Genomic DNA, 22,491 nt, shown 5'->3' with positions numbered 1-22,491 from the left:
TGATGTTTTCACTAGTTTGTTTCATCTAAATTGTATGAATTGTAGTTTTAACCCAGAAAAGACCCTTTATATTTAAATACTTTATATTTACATTGAGGGGGTCCTCTCTACGGAGGCTGCCATGTTTTTTACATTAGTCCAGACTGGACAAACTATTACACCATTTTGAGTTTTTATGTGGTGAAGCTACCACAGGTTCTTTTTCATGTTTGGAAGGAGAGGGTGAGGTGAGGGGTGTTCAGCTGCAACATGCAACTTCAACGCTAGATATCACTAAATTCTACACACTGTACCTTTAAAGTCTGGAAACACGGCTTCATCCGGTGGGATACCGTATTACCTCTTTAACACCTAAATTAGCAGGTTTATGCAGCTAAACCATAAAAAAGCGATTAAATCCTTTCTTATTGCGATTTAAGCAGTTTTCCCTTCACTGGGTAAAACATGACTGAGCAGGTAACACGACACAACATAAAAAAGGCATCATGGCTATTTATGGGTTGAAGCCAGAAATATGATGCATGTCATAGTACGAGCCTCTAGGATACTAAAATATAGAAGAAGATGAAAGAAGCACGTTCACCTGGGTGTCTTGTTTCGTCAATGTCATTCGGAGATGTTTTTTTTTTTTTAACATTGGAAAAGGAGCTTTATGAAAACACCCCATACTTCTATAGCAGGAGTCCTTGTCCCAGATATTTAATATCCCCAAAACATTAGTCTGTGCTAATCATTGTTCCATATTTAAATACAGAAACTTCAGAAGGTGCCACTTTGTAAAGTGTAAGCTTTAAGTAGAGGTAATGGCTACAGGAGTGTAATTATTTTCACAAAGTCTGACATTTTCAAAAGAAGAGTGTGGACATTTGGAACTGTTCTACATTTCTGTCTCCTTTTCACTTCTGTCTATCAAAAAATGAAAGCACTATATGGTGGTTGTGACATTTAAAGATCATCATGGTTGTTTAAAACTTTATATGAACTTAAATCAAAACTTTTAAGATTTGCAAAATGAATAGAGTAATAAAAGTGACCATTTACAAATACATACTATTTAAATTGTAATGAAATTTGTGGTCTCCAGAGAATGAATTATAATGAAGTTGATTGTCCCTGATTTTCTTTCCTTATTGCCTTATTGAATTGTCATCTTTACTCCACCATGTCCACCAGGAAGCTGGTGAGACAGTGGGCGATGCCCGGTGTGAATGGTGGCACGGTGTCGCGGTGTCACAGTGCGGTTTGTGTCAGCGTTTTTAAACCATGTGACGGTATGAATAAAGCATGATGTGGCGGGCAGCGGGGTGGGCAGGGGCTGACAAGAGAACAAGGGCGCCCAGTGTTTTTTGGCGATGGCAAACAAGTAGAAGCCCTTAAAGTTTAATGGGGGCCACGCCACAGAGAGAAGAGGAGTGGTGTGTGTGTGTGTGTGTGTGTGTGTGTGTCCTGTGGTTTCTCTCAGGCTCCTCGCTGCCACACACAGACCTTAAGCCAGTGGGACGTAATAGTGATGCTAATAGAGTCAACAGCCAACCTCATGTGTGATGGACTTGGATCACACTGAACTAGTGGGAAGAGAAAAACACCAATCAGCCTTTCCTTTGTGGCCAGAGAGTGTTTTGGTTGAATCTTTCTGCTCCGAGGCCACTGACCTCCCAGAATCCTGTGGTTTCGTTGGCCTGTGCTGCTCTCAGCTTCTCACTGTCTCAATAGAGATCCAGACTTCCCACATTGTGCCTGTTTACAATATCTCCTCTTTCCCCCTCTGTCCTCTTGTTTAAGTTTTTCTCTTTCTTCTATTTGTCTTTTTATTTTATAGCCTTCTCCCCGGGGCTCCAGAATGAATTGAAACCATGATGGATCGAAAATAATGCACTATTTTTACATGCACTTCAGTACCTCATCCACTTTGACTCATCCAGTTAATTATGTTAAAAGCTGAATAAACACTATGCGAAAGTCGTGAGATCACTGTGCGGTTCACATTGAATGACTCGCTGCCCTGTCGTTCATAGTGATGATACACTACATGATCTTTCAGGGAAAAATAACCACACTATCTTGACTCACGAAAATACGCGAGAAGAGACACGACGAGTCTGACTGATGCTCCTGCTCTTCTGCGTCATCGTGCCAATACATCAAGCTGGAGTTGAAACAGTTCAGTGGACGTCACAGTTGTCAAAAAAAGAGAGATCCTGGCAGCATTGTTTTGTCTGAAACGGAGCCCAGCCTGACAGACATTCTGTTTTTTTTTTGTTTTTTTTGTTGTCGGTCCGAACGCAACCGAAGCCCAATGCGCTCTTGCTTAATTTCACTGATTATACCATCCATGTGTGCGAATATCCACTCCTTGACATGTTGGTACCTGAGTCATGGTACAGCAACAGAGTAGAGTTGAGAAAAGTTTGGACTTCAACGTGCATATGCGTGTGTGTGTGTGTGTGTGTGTGTGTGTGTGTGTGTGTGTGTGTGTGTGTGTGCGCGTGTGTGTGTGTGTGTGTGTGTGTGTCCTCTCAGGCCCTGTTGCCCATGGGATGGTTGAACCGTGTCTACACAATCCAATGTGTCAGGGAACAAATTGGAAATGCCAATTTCACTTTACCCTGCTCTGTATCTTATCTCTCCCTTACCCTCATCCCACCACTTAGCTCATGTGTAAATGAATAAGGTCCTTTCACACTTCTACCAGCGTCCGATTTCTGTCTGCTTCCACCGTTCAGGCCTCTCCTCCTCCACCTCTCCTCCACGCTCTCCCGTCTTCTCTTCTCCTCATCTTCTCCTTTCCCCATTTTCCTCTTGTCACCTATCCGGTCCTATCTCCCACAATCCTCCTCTTCCCCTGTTTCCATTCACTCATGCCCACTCAACTGTAACCTATCTGTTATTTCTCTGTGTGTATTTATGAAATATGTCTGTTTTGGTGAATATGGATTTATCGTGTTGCTGTCTGCAATGACCTAGCCGCAGCGAATGACTATGCAAATGAAACAATATCTCATACACTTCTCAATTTAAGTATAAATCAAGAGTTTCACACTGCCTCCTTGTCTCTGTGTTTCTCCGCCTCTCTCAGTACGACTACGAGGGCGGCGACATCAGTGACCTGCCGGTCGACCTCTCCGTGGTGTGGAATGGAAACTTCGTCATTGACAATCCGTTCAACATTCAAGGTACAACATTTTTGTTGCTGCTTGTTTATCTGTCTGTAATGATTCCCTGGGAAGCAGACAAACACTATGTGCGGTTTTCTCTCCGCCTTCATGAGAAATCTGTAATTTCATTTTTTGACAGGCATCAGTGAGAAAGGTGAAAGTGTACCGCTGGTTTGGAAAAACACTATTCTTGTGTTGGGGATAAAAGGGGGGGCAGGGGGAGTGATTGATGGATACCAATGATAAACAAACACCCAACACAGAAATTAATAGGGATGGATGTTGGAAAGGAAGATAAACAAATGTAGAGAGCGATAGGCAGAAGAAAGGATGAAGAAGGAGAAAGATGTGGATGACAGGATGATAAATGCACTGTGTAATGGCGATGGGGGTGGTGGGGTGTAGATGAGAATAAAGGCATTGATAAAGAAAAACAGAAAGCGACATGGAGGGATGGCATTTATTATTTTTAATCGCTCTTTGTGCATAAAGTGGAAAACAATTACCGATTCTAAATTCTTTATCAAGTGTAATATATTGGGTGGCGGAGGCTAATGATTTCAGACGTCCCATTACACAAGATAATATAAGTCTTGCTCTCAAGTGTGTCATGAAGTCTTTTGCTGTGAATTTGCACAACCAGAGTCAGATTAACTAACCCTTCCCACTCTATTCTCTACTTCTTCTTCTTTCAACACCATTCACTATTCAGTCTCAGCCTTAAAAGGACAGACATGCACATTTTAATCTTACATCCTTTGTGTTGTATCTGACCTCATTTTGATAAATGTCACACGCACAGTTCATTTCGCAGATTGCTTGGAAATTAGTTGCTTATCGGTCGTGACCTAATTCGTCTGCCAGTGTAATTCTGTTTAAAATATGCTCCCTGAAGCTCTTCTGTCAGTCTGCGATGAGAGATTCTCTCTGGGGATCAAACAATCTGTGTTTTAACATGTGCTGAGGAGTGCTGTCGCTGTCACAACAACATAAATAACCCCTTTTTCTGTACAATCAAGTAGATGGATTCGGTGACTGTTCTGAATCAGTATTCACTATTTAACAAAGGCTGATCTTTGGTGAATTATTCATTCAGCACTTGTATCTGCGTTTATTTAATGAGTCGAGTCATTATTCACACAGTGGTTGAACATTTATGTCTTTAATGGAATGTTTTAGCCAGAAACTTATTCAGATATAATGTTTCCTCGTATCAAGCATTTATTCATTGAGGTTGAGTGAATGATGTTAAATTACTTCCAGTGTGTTTGCTTTATCTGTTTTGGTTCATGAACGTTTCAAACTTTCAAGTGGGCAGAAACTTCTTCACAAACTTTTTCTTGTGTTCTGATGAAGTTTAGTTAATTGTTGTGTGCTGATGAAGTTTAGTTAATTGTTGTGTGCTGATGAAGTTTAGTTAATTGTTGTGCGCTGATGAAGTTTAGTTAATTGTTGTGCGCTGATGAAGTTTAGTTAAATGTGTGCTGATGAAGTTGAGATAGTTGTTGTGCGCTGATGAAGTTTAGTTAATTGTTGTGCGCTGATGAAGTTGAGATAGTTGTTGTGCGCTGATGAAGTTGAGATAGTTGTTGTGTGCTGATGAAGCAGGTTGTCCATCACCCAAACTCTTAAACTGTGCAGAGATACCGGTCTGTCCATAGAAATTTGTGATTGGATTTCAAAGTGGATTGTACAAATATAAGAACTTTTTTATATACAAATAAACACACAAAAATGTGCATACATCAAACACATACTTGTGTAACAGTCAACCTCAGCTGTAGTTTGTGTTTGTGATACGAGGACTATGCTCAAAAGATGATGAACGTGGTCAACATTATACGTACTAGAGAGATTATACCTACATGGTTAGGTGTTACCAGGTGTTGTAGGCATCGCAGTGTTAGTGACAGGCTTAGTTCATATCACCCTTAGATTCAGTTGTTGTAAAACTGCAGGTGTAACTGTACAAAAGTGACCTTCTGCCTTTTTTAAGGATTTACACGTTTCATGTGATTTTATTATTTCCAGAATGTCCTAGCCATTCCCTGGGTCAAAGTCCAGCCATGACTGGCCACAGACAAGATTTATTTTATAAACAGTAAAAATGCAGCCTTATCCAGATAATGGTTTAAAATATGATTTTCTCAACCTTTGCTGTCTTTAATTTACCAACAGAAAAAATAAACACAGCTCACTGTTGAGTTGAACACTGAGCTGTGATGAAATCCGTGGCACCCTTATGTACCATGATGCAATTTTGTTTTTCAAGTTACCATGCGTTATCTGGAAGACTTTGACAAAAAGTCATCACAGGGCGTTCTGCATCCCTCTCTCTTACATGAGGTTTTATAGAGAAGCACTCGCCCCAGGGATGTGTGCTGCGGAGAGCGCCTCACATGTGACAGGATGGTGTCGAGCTCTGAGAGTGTGTGAAATCCAGTGATCTTAGAGGCAGTGCAGTGTGTGTAAGTGTATGTGTGTGTGTGTATGTGTGTGTGTGTGTGTGTGTGTGAGACAAGCATGTTCCTGCTGTTCTGACTATGAGTACTTGCTGCTTGACCTTTTACGTGGCAGGGAATTTTATGCAGGCAGCATCATAGGCCAATGGCGTGATCCTCAAAAGAAGCCAAAGACAGACTTGTGAAACAGCTGGCGAGGTTATGGATGAGTAGTTAGAATGAATCAACAACACTATCACTCCCCACCACATATATTATGGCTACTTTGTCTCAAGCCTCTCAGAATACCCATTATGATTAGAAAATTCAATTCTATGCTTAGTGTTGAAGGTCTAAAACTCTGTATTATGAAACCATCCTCACTCATAAATCTCATAAAGACCTTCTCCTCCTTTTCTCCTCCTTTATCGCTCCATCCCCTATTAATCCCTCCCCCGTCTTTTTCTCTCTGAATAGAAGCAGCATTATCCGTCTGAGGCAGAGCTGCACTGCGCTGACCCGATTTTGCCCCCGTGTAAAGTGGAGATGTTAATGTTAATTAAATCATTCATTTGGTTCAGATTAATTAGCGTCGCGCTACTTTTAAGACGAGCCGTGGCTAATCAGATTAGAGCGAGCGAAGGGCCGAGGCGGGCAGATGGATCCGAGAGAAGCTCGCTTTGAAGTCCGGCCGCCGTATGTCTGCCGGGGAGGAGGTGGAGGGAGGAGATTCTCGCATGCTCTGTTGTTGTTGGTATTTTTTTTTTTTTTTTTTCATGCATCTGTTTTTCCACTTTAGCTCATTTCAAATCTATTTAACTGGTGTGACGGGAAACAAACCTGCCTGCAGGTTTAGGCAACAGAGAATCAACTGAGTTAATTATGATACAGATTAACAGATGACAAATGGTATCAAAACAGAACTCAAGAGAACTTCGCCATTCACCGGAATATTATGCTCTCGTCTGGATGCGACTTCCTCTCCTCTGTTTGTTTTTCAGATTGTGTGTGGGTTAAGATTGCTTTTCATCTCTCTCTCTCTGTCATTTTCTCTAAACTTCTCCCTCCCTCCCTTCCTCTTTCTGGCAGTTTCCTCCCTTTCCTCTGATCCCTCGGCCTCGCGGGGCCTCACCATCTTTAAATTCATAACAATTCTTGTAGCTGTTTTGTTAACAAGCGCAGCTAAAAATCCTCCTCCCCTTCTTCCCTGTTTTGTTTCATCTCCCTCTCCTCTCACTTCTCAGGTGTTTGAGCTTTTAATTATTTATTTATGTTTATTTAATTATATATCGATTTTTTTTTTTTCACTTTTAATGACTTTTTCCACTCTGCAGAGTTTAGGGAACATTTTTACACACAACAAATTATCAATTCCCTGTTGGCGTGAGAAGACATTACCTGTTGAATTAATATCTGTAATATCCCTCTAGGTCGCTTGTTCATGTTTTTTAATTTTTTCTCTCTATTTATCTGTGGAGTTACTCTCTCGTTGTCAGAGTGGTTTTAGGTGTTGTGTAGGTGATTAACATTCATTTATGCTGGTCCTGTGCTCGCTCTCTCACTCACAGGCACATAGGAGCCTGATTACTTTTTTCTTGCCTTTTTTCAATTAACAACTTAGAGAACTTTATGTTTATCAGAAATGAGAATTCTCCAGTAGAATAAAAAAGGCAGATTGTTACTTTAGTTCATGCATTTCAATTAAGATTACAGTTGTATGAATTGTTGCTGCTATCATCAATAACATCTTTACAGCCATTGTTATCACTCTGTGTCTTTTCATTATAACAACTAGTGTGTCAGGGCTGAAACATGATGGTTCCACAAGTGTTCCTGGTCTTTCCCCCTCTTCTCCACCCTCCTCTCCTCCCCATTTTTCTGGGCTCATCTCAAGCCTTCGAGGCAGATGTCCGCCCACAATGAGTCTGGTTCTGCTCAGGGTTTCTTTCAGTTAATGAGCAAGTTTTTTCTTTCCACAAGTGTTTGCACATTGTGGGAATTGGTTTCTCTACTATTTTTGCTGCACAAATACAATTGAATTGACTTGAAATATATTATAAAAACTCTCAATCCCTGGGAAGATCTCATAAACTGCACATTGACAGAATACATTGCTTCATGTGAGTTTAAATGACAACTTATATTGTATCTGTGTCTCAACCACTCTTTCTGTCTCTCAACCAGCTCATCTTTACAAGTGCAGAGCGCTGCGGGACAGCTGCGGTATGTGCCTGAAGGCTGACCCCAGGTTTGAGTGTGGCTGGTGTGTCGTGGACAGGAAGTGCTCCCTCAGGCAGGAGTGTAATGGCGGAGCAAACTCCCACCTCCCGCTGCAGCTGGAAGGTGGAGGGTGGATGCACGCCACCTCTGGAAACAGCCGCTGCACCCATCCAAAGATCACAAAGGTAAGTGAGTGTGTAGGTGAATGTGTGTGGGAGGCATGGCTGCAAATATAGCAGACAGAAATACTCACCATTGGACCAGATTGAAATATTTACTGTTGGAGTTTGTATTTTAGAGGATATGCTTTTGTCTCTGTGTAGTTTAGCTTTGTCACATTATGGCTGAGTTTGAAATGTTTTTGAATGAAGACCATCTGTTGCTCTAATACTGGTTTCTGAATCTATGCTCTTATGTGATTTACTAACGCAGCTTTAAACAGCATACACACTCCCTCAGTGCTGTCTCTACAGTTAATGTTAATGAGAACAGTTGCCTGGTATGTGGGGAGAGAGTGCTGAGCTGTCGCCTGTCTTTGCAAATAAGTTTGGAACCTATCAGTTCATCTTTGATTTTCGAGGGGCATGATCACTGGTCGCACAATGCCTCTGGATGCTATTGGATGGTTGTACAACCCACCTGAGCAATAGTGTATCAACAATATAAGTGCAGTTGTTTTCTTCTCTATATAGCACCATGTTTGTTTTATACTACCATCCCTGAATGATTGGCCTGACCTGTGTGAGGGCAGATGGAAATTTGTCTGACCAGGAGCGCAGCTAAACCCATCTGCAAACGTAAATAAGTAGAAGCTTGTTCACTGGTTTGGTTTCTTGGCTCGCTGAGCCGGACTTCCTTTCACACACAAGTGTCAGAAAATCTCACTTTGTAGATGAGATGACATGATAAAGAGCTTTTTTTCATTTGATGTCACATTGGCAGGACAGCAGCATGACCTCTGACCTCTGCGCTAAGGTCAAACAAAACAATTACACAGCTCATCATTGCCTGCAGTGCTAACACATGAGATGTATAAACCTGAAGTGAGTGTGGTTTTAAATGTAAAACTAAAAGTGTGTAAAATATAATAGATTTAAAGCCTGTTTTGAAAAATAATGCCCAATAGATCTTAAATAGTGTCTAGTTTTTATGTAAGTAAATCTAAAATAGAAGCTTAGTAAAACGCATTAATCAAGATGCTCTGTCTAGGATTTTAGGAGTACAAATATAAACTGGTATAAATAACACAAGCATTGTAATTACTCCAGTGATTATATCTTTATAATGTAAAAATAGAACTGAGCTGAACTGAAATCAAAAGCTTGTATCTCCTTGAATTCAGTTTTTCAGGCCACTGTGCAGTAGATGCTGAAAACAACTCTAATTTATTTATTTTACAACAAACCTCAGTGCTGCTCCCTCCCCTAAAACTGGCCACTATGCAATACCACAAACAGATTGTTTTCCCAATTTCCCTAAATTTCGACTTGTTATATAAAATAGGCCATTCTCTTAAGATGCTTCATTTCTTTGCTTTGTGCTTTGCGCTCACTATTTATCTGTGTGATTTCTGCAAAATGAAAGACATTTTAAAACGCAAAAATTACGTCATTGTTGCATCTTGGTAGTGTGTGAATTTTTTCGGTGCAAAGGCAGCATGATTTGAGAAAGTGGAACCACCATCGAAATTCACAGTCAGCAACACCCAACCGTAACTCTTCTTATCACACTCCCTCCAGTGTTACAGTCCTAAAACCACCTGCAAATAAAAGCAGCGCGGCTTCTTTGAGCTCTGTGTTATAATCACGTCAACTCGTGAGGAGTGTGAATGTCGCCTGTGGAGATCCAAGACTCAGAAACCTTGATAGACCATTGCGTCAGCTGTCTTTGTTGAAGCCCCCGTGGTCACGAAAGCCCTACGTGTCCTGAACCCCGAATGAAAGCTGCTCTTTTTTAATGTATTGCCGTTAAAACACACACATGTTGGGACCTTGTGGCTGCCCTTGGCACAGAGATTGTGTTATTACTCATGGTTACGTCAAACTGCTACTCCAGAGACAAAGACATGTAAAGGTTTGTTTGGTTTTGGTTCTGTTTTGGCTCTCTGTTGTATGTCACTGTCTCTCTGGTTGTCTTTGGAGGACTGGAATGGTCAAAATACAAAATCGGTCTGTTGCAGCTTTCTGGTTCATTCATGTCGGTTTTCTTGACATGTTTCATTTATTCAAGGTGGTAAATTGTTTAATTTTAATAAAGATCTCAGTGGTTTTAAAACAGAAAGAAAACATTTCAGCTTTTGTAAAATAGCAATAAATAAGGTACAGGTACAGAAACTGACTATTCCTACTTGGAGTTATCTGTCTGCCATATGTAATATCATCTTTTAACCTTTATTGTGTATAAATCATAAGAAATAAGACTTTGTATCTAACTGTTTCGACTGAACCTCAGAGTACAGGGATTTACTCGTCGATTTATACACTTGCATCAGGGTATTGTGAGTCTAAGTTTCCGACTCTTGGCTGACAACCTTTAATACCACTGGCATAGTGTAAGATTTTTTTTTAAGTAGCAAAATGTGTAATGTGCCAGATTACTCCCGGCTGACATTGGGCGAGAGGCGGGGTACACCCTGGTTGGGTCACTAGCTTATTGCAGGGCCACATTAAACATGCATTTCCAGATTTAAAAAAGATATCTATACATTAGCAAAGTATACCTGTTAAATTGTTTGCGTCAATTTATGTCCATTATGTAAGGTGTCTGTGCATCTTTGTGTGTGTGCACAAGGACACAAGACAGATAAGGAAGAGTAAGAGTGATGTTTTTATCTTTAAAGATGTACAAACGAAATGAGACCGGGAGTCAGAAATATCTAAAAAGTAATGAAAAAGAAAATAAGGAGACACTTTAATATGAGGACAGTAGCAATTGTCCCTGTTTTATTGATTAATTTTGTCTTGTTTAAATTACATTCCTGTCCAGCAGAGGTAGAAGAAAAAACTTTGAGAATTCTGTTTGTGAAGTACATCAGCTATCAGGAGTATCAGTGCTTTCATTCAAAAGTAAAGTAACAAGCTCAGGTAGTAAACATTTGGATCCTGGATTATTTATGTGAGGAGACCATCAAGTGGACATATAGCACCAAGTGTATTTTAGACCAGCAAATGTAAAACTTCTTCATTAAGTCTAGGGTTAGGTCTTGGACATTAGTCTTTTTAAGATAAACCAAATTTATTTTTGTGTCTGAGGAGGAATGTCCAAAACATTTGACCTCATACTGTCCTCACACTGACTGACTGCTCTATTCATTCAGTGTTCTTGTTCATCATGTGTGTACTGCTGACTATATCCCCAAACACATTAAAACAGCATGAGTTGATCGTAGCGCAAACAAAACTCCTTTAATAACATTACAGTCTCGAAACACCTAAAATCAATTTTTGTGAAAATGATATTCCCACTTCAGTATTGCCAGATTTTTCAACATAACTGTATTTATAGATTATTTGTTTGAGGCAGAATTCCCTAGAAAGAAAAGAAGAACCACTGCAAATTGAATTTCCCAAACTCCCCATTTGACTTAAAATGTTTTAGCTGTTATCCTCAAACTATTCTCTGACCACATAAACAACTTTCCCAGTCTTTAACAGCTGATGGCTGCTGCTTCCATCGCTAATGTGCCATTGGTCACCACTGTGACCACGGCGAGTTTACCATGTGACAGCACACACACACACACACACACACACACACACACACACACACACGATATGTGTTCAACTACTAGGAAACCACTGCTGTAATATTGATGATTTGATGTGGCTACTGTGGTCAGGCCTGCAATGTAGAGGCCGCACCCCCAGAGAGTGACGCCACAGGACTTTACTTCTTTGGATTGTTGGTCTGTGGTATTTAAAAGAAGGGGCCACACATAGGAAGAAAAATAACGTCAAAGGTAACAAAGATTAATTTGATTATTTGCTTCCTTGCTGCCTTGCTTCCTTCAATGCTTCTGGTCCTTATAGATTACTGTAAAGCCAAAATGTATTTTAGCTCCAAGGCATCCTAAAATCCTAAAACATTTTTTTTTTCTTCCTTGCCTACAGAGCATGCATCCTCATATTTGGTTCTCCACAAAATTGCAAACTCTCTTGGCTAATGTCGCCTCAGTGTTGACTGATACTGCCGTCAAAGCAGCCAAATGTCTACAAGTCATCAATGAAAAAAATCAAAAATCAAATGCTGCTCTCAAACAAAACAGCTAACAGCGGATGAAGTGTCACACTAAATGACGGAGTCGTAACAAAGCTTCCATTCAGTTTGAATATCTGGCCGTTGCCTCCAGTGTTCACTGGTTCGTGGCCAGTATCTGGCAGGGTCTGCAGGGCGTTTTACTCACACATGCATCCACAAGCATTCGGGGCCCCATGTGTTCGGACAAGTCCTAAATCAGTTTGGTCACTCATGTGGAACATTTATATCTGTCCTCCTTTTGCAGTTGCATCCTAAGGCTTGTTAGTTAGTGCTCACGGTTGTATCAGATCGCTATCCTTCCAAAAAAACAGTTTCAGCTCTGGGGTGTTTGTACTTTACATTCCCCGGAGAGCGGCGGTTATGTGCCTGGATGTAGTGGTGTTGTGTCAAATCACTGTAACGTGAGTCCAAAGCTGCTTGAGGTCCCAGTTCCACACTGTGGCATCTGCCTGCATGCCCACAGGCTCAGCGAGCGCTAGTTATCTTGTTATGTGGTGCCATACTTCCCAGAGTGTGTGAGGTTACAGTAGAAACCCACTCTCATGTGTCAGAGGAATATTATTATGTACACAAACATAACATTCTTTCATTCATAGCGGCCAGTAGGTACAGTGGTCCGGCTCCATCTCTCATACCACAGCGATCATGTTTCAGATACATAGCTGGAGATTATAGTGTGGTTGATAGGAAGCAGTGTTATTGCTGACTTAGGAATCTGTGTCTGGTCGGCAGCCCTACTTATTGTTGGTTAGCCATGTTTTCATCCAACACTTAAATACCCTCCCCCCTCCCCACCCTCATGTGCTTTAAGGGATGTTGAGATTTCCAGTTCTTGTTTGGGGAAGTGGTATAAAGTGGTATTTTACTCAAATATGCCCCGGCTATCAAAACCTCACCTATCTTCTTACAAATATGGATGAGAAGTGACAGATGGCGCCACCACAGGCACCAAGGCTGGTTCAGCTGTGTCAGTGAAAATGGCAGTTAATGTTAGATACAGCTTAACAATGCAGTTTGCCTTTCATGTTTCCTTCAGGACCATGAAGCCCCGTTTGTATGATCGGAAACCCAGTCAGTGTCACTGCCATACAATGAAGCTGCAGTAAGATCCATATTAACTGTACCCTTTACCACTATTTTGATATAAACCAGATAAAGACAATAGTCTGAATAAACTGTACTTTCTTACCTTAATTGGAATAATCATGTTTGGAAAAATCAATAATCAAATTAGTAGTATCACAACCTTTGTGTCATTATGTATACATATAAACATGTTAATCACATTAAAGAATCCGGCTGGACAGGAGGAGTTGAAGCCTTTAAAAAATGTGAAAGAAAACATTGGAAAGTGAATATGGCAGCATACTGCATGCAGTTATCTCAGGTTGGGTTTTTTTTAATATTCTAGCAGGAACTTACTGTGATTAAGTAGTGGACGTAATGTTGAATGAGTCATAATCAGACTATGCTCAACATGTAAATGGAAACATTAATGGAATATTTTATTTGAAACTCATTTAACATTGCAGGGGATTCAACCCTGACAACAAAAAATTTATTAATTAACAGCTTTTGGTAAAAGTAGTATTGTACATTAGTAGTGAGAAGAATTCTGCAGCACGGACATTATGTTCTAATGTTACGAATGTACAAGCTCTAATAACGCCCTTCTGACTGTGTGTGTGTGACAGTATACTATATGTTTCCATTGTGTTCACTGGTCCCTTTATAGAACCCGCCCCTCGATAATAACCCAACAGCGCTCTTCCTTCTCTTCCTCTGTTGCCTCCCTGTCTGCGGCTCTTCCACCGTTCACATGCCAGGCCTTGGTGGCTATAGCTTAAATTGTGTTTTGTGGTATCATGGCTTCTTTCTTCCCAAACCATCTGAAGCCCCATTTCCACGCCCTGACATCTGCTGTCCAGATCCTAACCTAGCGCTCGATGGCGCTTCACTCTGGCCAGTGTTTGTGTGACCAAAGGGCAGCGGGTCTATTGGTGCCCAACAGGAGTCAGCTTCCGAGAAGTGGGCAGCATTATCCCCAGCCCAAGTGCTCTGCCTGGTTCTCCCTCCTCATCTCTCCATTAAGTTCACTCCTTTACTGTCACTTTACAGATTGTTTGCTATATTTGTATGGAAGGTATCAGCAAACATTACATTTCATACATTACAATAATTATTATTAGATTATATTTCCCATGAGAGATTTGTGTGCCACGGTCTGTATAGCTCCTGATGAAGTTGTCTTTTTGTGTATAGAGTACTGTCTGTACTGTCTGGCAAATGTTTCAGTTTCATTGAATTGTTTGTTTGTTTTTCTCTTTTCTTTTATTTCTCTGCATTTTCCAAAGTTGTACATGCAAACATTCAAACATGTTTTATGTTAAAGGTTGGATTAGTAAGTTGTTTCTGAAACACCTATTTGTTGAAATTATCACGTCGCGAAGCACCAAAAAATAAATTTGTCTGAAATAAAAAAGATGACAGAGAGTCGTCCTGTAGCAGTTGTCAGTCAGTGCACATTCATATGTTTTGAGGGCATAGCTTTGACGAGAAGGCAGATGGGAGGAGGTGGGGTGTATGGGTTGCTTATTTTTAGTAGCCAGCTCTTCCTAACTTTTCCAGGATTACCAAACCTAGCTGTAATGGCCAAAGTCACTGGCTCACACTGTATTATACTGCCTCCATAAATAAGTCAGAGGTGCCCTTGTGCAAGGCATTTGGTCATGAAGAAGGGTACAGGGTCTCTGCAGACTATTTCCATATAAAAGTTTAGGATTGCATCTCATGTGTCTGGCAAAACAAACTGTTCACCCCCCCAACTAGTTCACACCGTTGAAATCACCATTTGTCAAGGTCCTTTGTTTGTTACTGTCTCGGCTATAATAACAGCATCATGCCTCCAAACTGTCAGCGCCTCAGTTTGCATTTCCACACTGAGCTGTCTGCTCAGCCAAGCACCTCGGAAGAACAGGGCAATGGACAGATTATACATAATTACCTTGTGATGCTTGTTAGGGATTAGGTTTGTGTGTGTATGCCCATGCCTTAGTGTGTGTGCGTGTTTGTGACAGCCACCGTCCATCCGTCACCATATTTGTTTTGTCACACCACACCTGTCCCCGTTACGCGCCATAATCTGGCTAGATAAATCACATTATGGGTCGGCAGTGTGACCGCACGTTACACCGCCACAGCCCCGCTGACAAAGCCAAGCCGGCGTAATAAGTTTCAATTAAACCGTAGAGAGGCTGCTGCTTTAGTTCTGTGTGTCAGCATAACTTGTTATTTTGCCCTCTCTTTATCTCATTCTCAGTGTTTGTCAAAGGCAAGAGGGTGATTTTTCTTCATTAAAACTAGAATCACCTGACACAAGCAATCCTGTATGGTGTGTGTGTGAATGTGTGTTATGCCTGTGTGAATATTAGTTTGACAGTGTTCAAACTGTGTCATGTGGGGCCATTTTCACACTTGAACATTAAGAATATAATATGAGCCTGTGGATTAATTGTGGTGTGTGTGTGTGTGTGTGTGTGTGTGTAATTTTTGTTAAATGTGAAAATTCTTTGGAATGAAAAGTGATAAAAATAATATGAACTCTTCTTTTTTCGCGAACTCCAGTTGTTCCCTGAGACTGGGCCTCGCCAAGGGGGAACCAGGGTGACCATCCTGGGGGAGAACCTGGGTCTGCAGTTCAGAGACATCCAGATGGGCGTCAGGTTGGGCAAAGTGCCCTGTGTGCCTATTGAGGAGGAGTATGTGAGTGCCGAGAGGTAAGTTCAGGAACGGAGGATACAAATACAGGTAGTTAAACACACATCCACTGAAAGGCATGCACAAACTGAAAATGATACAGCGGTACGTGTGCTCACAAAGTGCACCGGCACGGATCAAAGCATTTTCAGTCACACACAGAGACGCAGTTCATTCTCTCTGAACACTAACTCATGGATGTGAGGACACATCCACACCAACGACAGCAGCATCTCATACCTCTCTCATCCTGACCAATCAAACACCAGGAAAAAAAAAAGGATTTTTCTGTGAAGGTGTATCCTTATTCATCAGGTGAAGAGACATTGACATCAGGCTTTTTCTTGTGTCTGTAAATTCCATCTGGCATCCCCCTCCATTACTCCCTGAATACACTCGTTCCTTTATTTTTCTCATCCCTCCATCCTGACATTTACTCCTCTACAGGGTCCTACACGGCTGAGGAATTGAGTTCACGCAGATCAAACAATCTCTCTGTAGTGCAGTTAGTCGGGAAATGATGCATGTTGAAATAGAGGGCATCACTATTCAAATATTACACAAACATCGGTTATTCATCACATTATTCCTGACATCCCTGCACCACTTCAAACGTGATCTATTTTAGATTTCTACCTCTTTCATAGTCCGATTCATTTTATTTTATTTTGACTTTTTCTCACCACTCCTGAGACATGGATTCAAATCCATTGTATCATTTTGGCTGCAGTGTTCTGCTGTGATGATGTGACTGGCCGTTCATTCAGACTTGATGCCTCTAAAACTCACAGTACAACGGCTGTAGGTTGAAAACATTTGGTTGCATGTGGATAGTGATGTGAGAGTCTTTGGTTTGTGGGTTTGTCATTGTTTCTGTTCTATTTTAGGCATAGTTGTGCATTTTTTTTCTATACTAGTGAAATAGTAAGGTACAATACATTGTGTAAGAGAATAGTCATAATTGTAGGCTGCGTTTTATTTTAGATCAATGAGGAAACTGGAGCATGTTGTTAAGTTATAGTTTTGTAAAGGTTTCACGAATAACAAAATACTGAGCACCACATTCTTCTCAATATCAGGAATTTGAAAAGATCATGAAAGAAACCCGGAGAAACAGTCTCTTGAACGTTTGTGGAGGAGGAAATGTTTGGCAGTGGCTGACAGTATATGAGTTACAAATTATCTGTGTGATATTCAAAGGGCTTTTATAGTTTCCCAGTGAGATTGGTTCAAGGTTTTGGATCCAACCGAGTCCTGCAACCACAAGTTCTCTTATATTCTTGCTTATTTCTTAAAAAAATGTATAGATTTTTTTTTTCTTTAGTCTCGTACAATTTTGAATTCTTTCTTGCAAAAGTACCTTTTGCTTGAACATGGCCCTCATAGTCTTTCATTGCAAGGTGAATCTGTTATTAAAGATTAAAGATAAAATGTAAAATGTAATTCACAACAACAGCAGAAATACCCTGTCTGCTTACTCTCTTCTCCATCAATCTTTCAAACTTTCCATCCACAGAATAGTGTGTCTGCTGAACGACGCTACCGGCTACAGGGTCCAAGAGGCTCAGGTGGAGGTGTGCGTGAGGGACTGCGTCAACGACTATAGAGCCCTGTCGCCAAGGCCATTCACCTTCGTGGTAAGGACCATACAATGACAACAAAGGTTTTGCAAGTGGTGCTTTATTCAAGTAGTTGTTTTGCAACATGCTGCCTTGTCTGAAAAATCTCTAGGCATTGAGAAAATGGTATAAACTTGTGTTTATCTCCTCTCTTGTCCAGACTCCATACTTCACACGTATCCAGCCATCTCAGGGGCCCATCTCTGGTGGCACCAGGGTCACCATCGAGGGAAGCAACCTGAACGCAGGCAGTTATGTGTCTGTCAGCATAGGACCACAGCCTTGCTACTTCAAAAAGTAAAGAGCACATTTTCTTCAGTCTAAATTGAATTTTAATGATCCCTGTGGGGAAATGGGAACATGGCAGCAGAGGATATTAGATTTAGATAAGAAAAAGACAAATAAACAATACTTAAGAAAGGAAAACAAGTTTGTAATTATGACTGAGGGTACAGTGGTTAACGCAAGAGACAGATAAATAAATATGTGCATAAATAAACATGCTCTGTTGAAAATGTGTTTATGTGAAAAAAACGTCATCAGCATAAAGATATTACATGCACATGTTAGCGTGTAATCAGTGTGTCAGGTTAGGATGTTTTTGTGTGTGTGAGTGGGGGGGTGTTAATGTTTGCATTTAAGTGTGTATGCACGCTCGCTGCTTGCAAACGCACAGCTTTTATTTGTCTCTACTGCATTTAGTGCGTGAAAAAAAAATCCAAACTATCACCACAGTTGCTTGCATGTCAAATGCATGGATTAGCTTCTCGTGGCTAATCTCTGCTGAAGCAACCGTATGGTAGCTTTGATGTCACAGCAGTTATAACTGTGCCGCAGCCTCCTCACAGTAATCCAACAGATTCCACATCACCACAACTGTGCACTCACCTCAACACGGCCTTTATCTGTCGCACCCTAACTGTGCCCATGTGTCTGTGGCGTCTTGCGAAGGTTGCTGGGGCATGTGTTCTTGGTGAATGGGGTTGCTATGGTTACAGGGCAGGTATAATGTGGAATCTCTCTCTCTCCCTGTTTCTCTCCATCACACACACACACACACACACACACACACACACACACACACTCCCTCTCTATGTGTGACTGCCATCGTGTATAGAGACACAAAAGAATGTGCAATAATACGTTACAGTACACACACACACACACACACACACACACACACACACACAGGCACATGTGTCACTCCTGTGAAGTCATGGCCCAGAAAAGCAGCCACCACTCAACTGTGCTAAATACATATTAGATAATGTAGCTACTGGGCACTGCGCACAAGACTGCAATTGAAAATTTTATTTTGCCTTTGGGACATGCACACACACACACACACACACACACACACACACACACACACACACACACACACACACACACACACACACACACACACACACACACACACAGGAAGACACACACTGGTGACTGGTGCAACTGATGTGTTTCAAAGCACCAATCATAGTAGGCTAAGTATAAAGATTAAATAGGGCCGATAAACTATTCATCCCTACACTATACTTATCTCACTTCTTTTGATATGAAATATATACAAGCTATTGAGGAGCAACATACTATCACAAGATTCAATACTTTTATGCCATAGACACAAAGTTGGTTGACATTTGTCTTGGCGAATTCACCCAAACTTATAAGAAACTAGAAGGGAGAGCTGTGAGAGCAAACACCTCTACCAAGGCTAATGCCCTATTTCACCATGTCAACACATTGTTTCCCATTAATTATCTAGACTGTTGTGCCCCACCATGTTCTACTTTACAATTTTTGTTCCACTTCTCATAATAACATAGGATATCTTAGTTGCACCATCAAACCAAAGTTTCACCTGCAGTTGGTATGTGTCTCTCACGGACACTTTTCTTTCAGTCTTTAGTCTGTGCATCTGCCAATCAGAATCTGTAGTGTGTGATAGTGACATTTGTTAGCGTTTTGTAGGAATTATGTGGGAAATACTAATGGGAAAATTAAACACATTTAATTGTGTTGTGCCCTGACCCATACTGCGTCCTTCTACCAAGTTTCACAGTCAGCAGTTTGTGTGCACTTCTGGGGTCTAACAGGTAAGATAGACAAAATGAAAACATAACCTCCTTGGTAGAGGTAAAAATACAAACGTACCTCATAGACTATGAATTGCGTGACAAATTGTGTGCTCTTAAAAGTCATCTGTCAGTGCTTGGATAAATGTGGCTTAAAAATAAAACTGAGTTTTGACACTACATTTGGACTCACTGCTGTGATCAAAAGCTCTGTGAAGTGCAGATTCCTGCAGGCCAGGAAATTGGTCAATTCACAGGACCTGACAGGCTTTTTTAGCTGAAGCACGATGGCCACAAGTGGAATTATTCAATCAAATTAGCAGCATATGGTTTTAAGAGAACTAGATTAATGGGCTTCTCAGACTAGACACTGGTAATTACAAAAATAATGAGGAAGTCATTTAACATGTCAACGCTTTGACCTCAGTGTTTAAGGTATGCCCTGGCACAAGGAAGAAGTCATTTACTCTTTAATAGGCAGAATCTTTGTTCATATGTGAATTGTTGCTTTCTCTAAAATTATTAATTTTTTCTTCTTTTCATGTTCCTGTATGTTCCTGTAAATTTTGTAGATTTTTCTGTATTAGACAAAAAGCAGAACCTTTACAGATTTCAAAGCTCAGTTCAATTAACTTTCCAAGTTTCTAAAAGTTTAGTTTTACATATGCGTTCCTTTTTCCAGAGCTTTTTGTAAATTTGTAGTAGTTGACTAGGTTGACTGATTTTGGCCTCCTTCTATAATTTATGAAATGCTTAATCGATCACTTTCCACCAATGTGTCCTTGTTGTCTTGTGTCCATCCAGGAGGAATGCCCGTGAGATAGTGTGTGTGACCCCAGCTGGATTGGCACCAGGCACTTCATCGGTCCTGGTGGACATCGACGACGCTGAGCTGAGAAACCCTGAAGTCAAGTTTAACTATACTGAAGACCCCACTGTCCTGAGGATTGAACCTGACTGGAGCATTGCCAGGTAAGCCACTGTGTTATGATTTACTAAGCTGATTTGACCTTATTTAGATTCATGATGTCCCCCTGTAGCCCAACGAGGGCTTTTAGGCAAACTGTCTTGGCTCAGTAGTTTGTATTTGGAAACAGACTTTTGACTTGTTATAACAACAACAGGCTGCTGTTCCTGAAATGAATCAACTTTGGAGAGTCTCTGAAGACAGCTCAATAAATGCATCAAAACAAATATGTTTCCAACTGGAATTTATCTAAAATGGCTGAGTGCAGAGTTTATATCCTGAGGTTGATTTTTAGGATACAGTGGCATTGCCACGTTCTTGAGAAATCTTTGTGGAGGCAGTTAAAGCAAACTAAAATACCACTCGATCTTGGGCAAGATGCTGAACCCCCGAATTGCCCCTCATAGATAAAAAAGTGCTAGATGCACTGTATAAATGTGTGGGTGAATGGGTGAATTGCAAACTGTACTTTTAAGCTCTTGGAGTGGTTGCTAATACTGATCGGCTGATGTTCAGGCAAAAGTTCTCTTGGTTAGAGTCTCAGCCTTCAGTCTGCAGCACTGAACTGTATATCTCCAGCTAAATAAATGAAGACCTTGCACAACTCAGCATTGAGCATGAGAGCAACATCACTATGGAGGACATGCACTAGCAAAGGTTTCTCATTTATCTAGATTTATTGATTTGATCCTTTTTAGGGCACATACGGAATGTGGTTGACTTTTCACCCACTACTGCAGTATTTACTACAACCTCAAATACTCACAGAATTGCTGGCACCTGATGGTCCCTGTCTGGTCATATGATTTAAGTCCTGTCAGAAAGTGTCAAAGCTTGATACTAGCTTGCAGTGGAGTTCAGAATTTATCTACAGAACAGTTTTGTCTATTACGAACTGTCTTCTGTGAATATGCAGTGAAGTATTTTTAGTATTATGTTACCTACCATATAAATAAACCATTTCAATATAACATGTTTTGTCAGATAATTTACTGGAGCTTACATTTTCCTTTCTGTATCCGCTCTGTTATTCTGCTTTCTGAGTTAATTTATGTTTAGATGTTGAAACAGGACAATACGTTGCCCTGTTTCCTTTTATTTTACCTCTCTCCTTCCCTCTCCTTCTTTTCTTCTCTGTGTTGCGTCCCTCCCACTGGTGACTCACCAAGAGATGGTAGCAGGTAGATGCAGAGTTTGTTAGAGAAAAGTGTTGATGAATCCTGCACTGCTCCATGTTGCTCAGTGGGACTGGTCCAAGAAACAGCTGAGGCCCAATCACTGCCCCTGCACACCCACTGTGTGTGTGTGTGTGTGTGTGTGTGTGTGTGTGTGTGTGTGTGTGTGTGTGTGTGTGTGTGTGTGTGTGTGTGTGTGTGTGCGTGCGTGCGTGTGTGTGTGCGTGTGTGAAAGCTAAAAACAAGGATTCTACTTCTGGAAGCTCACTCAGGGGTGATGATCCCACATAAAAAAGACATGCATGCACAAACACACACACACCCCACCGATTCCCAGAGTCCCTGATGTTTGGCCCTAGATCCCTCCTCCATCTGGCCGAGAAAACCACAAAACATTGCACCTGCACCTCACAAATGGCAACACAAAGTGTGTGTGCTTGCTATAGCTACAGAAGAAGCTTTTATTAAGCTGATGCGTTTCAGCCAGTGCCCTCACGTTGGCTCAGATGTAGTATAACGAACCAGTGAGATGTGATATCATATTGGTTGATATCTGCTTCATTGTGTGCTTTTGTGCGAATACATGCACGTCTCCAGAGCTTTTATCATTGTGCTTTGGTGATGATAGATAGAGTGGATGAAAGACGGTGAGGACAAAAAAAAGAGAAATGGGGGGGGGTTCCATTTAGTAAGGAGACAGAGGACTTCAAAAATAAATCAATGAGGGCTCATCAGGGACAGCAAGGGAAGCTATTTGGGGTGCAGTAGAGGTTAGACAAGCAATTTTGGTGCAAAATATTCAATTATTCTCCCAAACCAACTGCAGATG

At 41.0% G+C, this 22,491-nt stretch overlaps 1 protein-coding gene across 1 annotated transcript in view; it reads left to right on the top strand.

Annotated features, from left to right (window-relative positions):
* The window catches only part of LOC109630998 (plexin-A1-like), a 281,886-nt gene that overhangs the window by 199,149 nt on the left and 60,246 nt on the right, over positions 1-22,491 (top strand). The window contains exons 13-18 of the mRNA XM_020089564.2: positions 3,077-3,173; positions 7,781-8,001; positions 15,698-15,849; positions 17,346-17,466; positions 17,609-17,745; positions 20,325-20,492. Of these exons, the coding sequence (XP_019945123.2) occupies positions 3,077-3,173; positions 7,781-8,001; positions 15,698-15,849; positions 17,346-17,466; positions 17,609-17,745; positions 20,325-20,492 (896 nt within the window). The remainder of the gene's footprint in view (positions 1-3,076; positions 3,174-7,780; positions 8,002-15,697; positions 15,850-17,345; positions 17,467-17,608; positions 17,746-20,324; positions 20,493-22,491) is intronic.

Source organism: Paralichthys olivaceus, chromosome 6, assembly GCF_024713975.1.
Source record: "Paralichthys olivaceus isolate ysfri-2021 chromosome 6, ASM2471397v2, whole genome shotgun sequence".
NCBI lineage: Eukaryota > Metazoa > Chordata > Actinopteri > Pleuronectiformes > Paralichthyidae > Paralichthys > Paralichthys olivaceus.
This window is presented reverse-complemented; position numbering and strand designations above follow the sequence as displayed.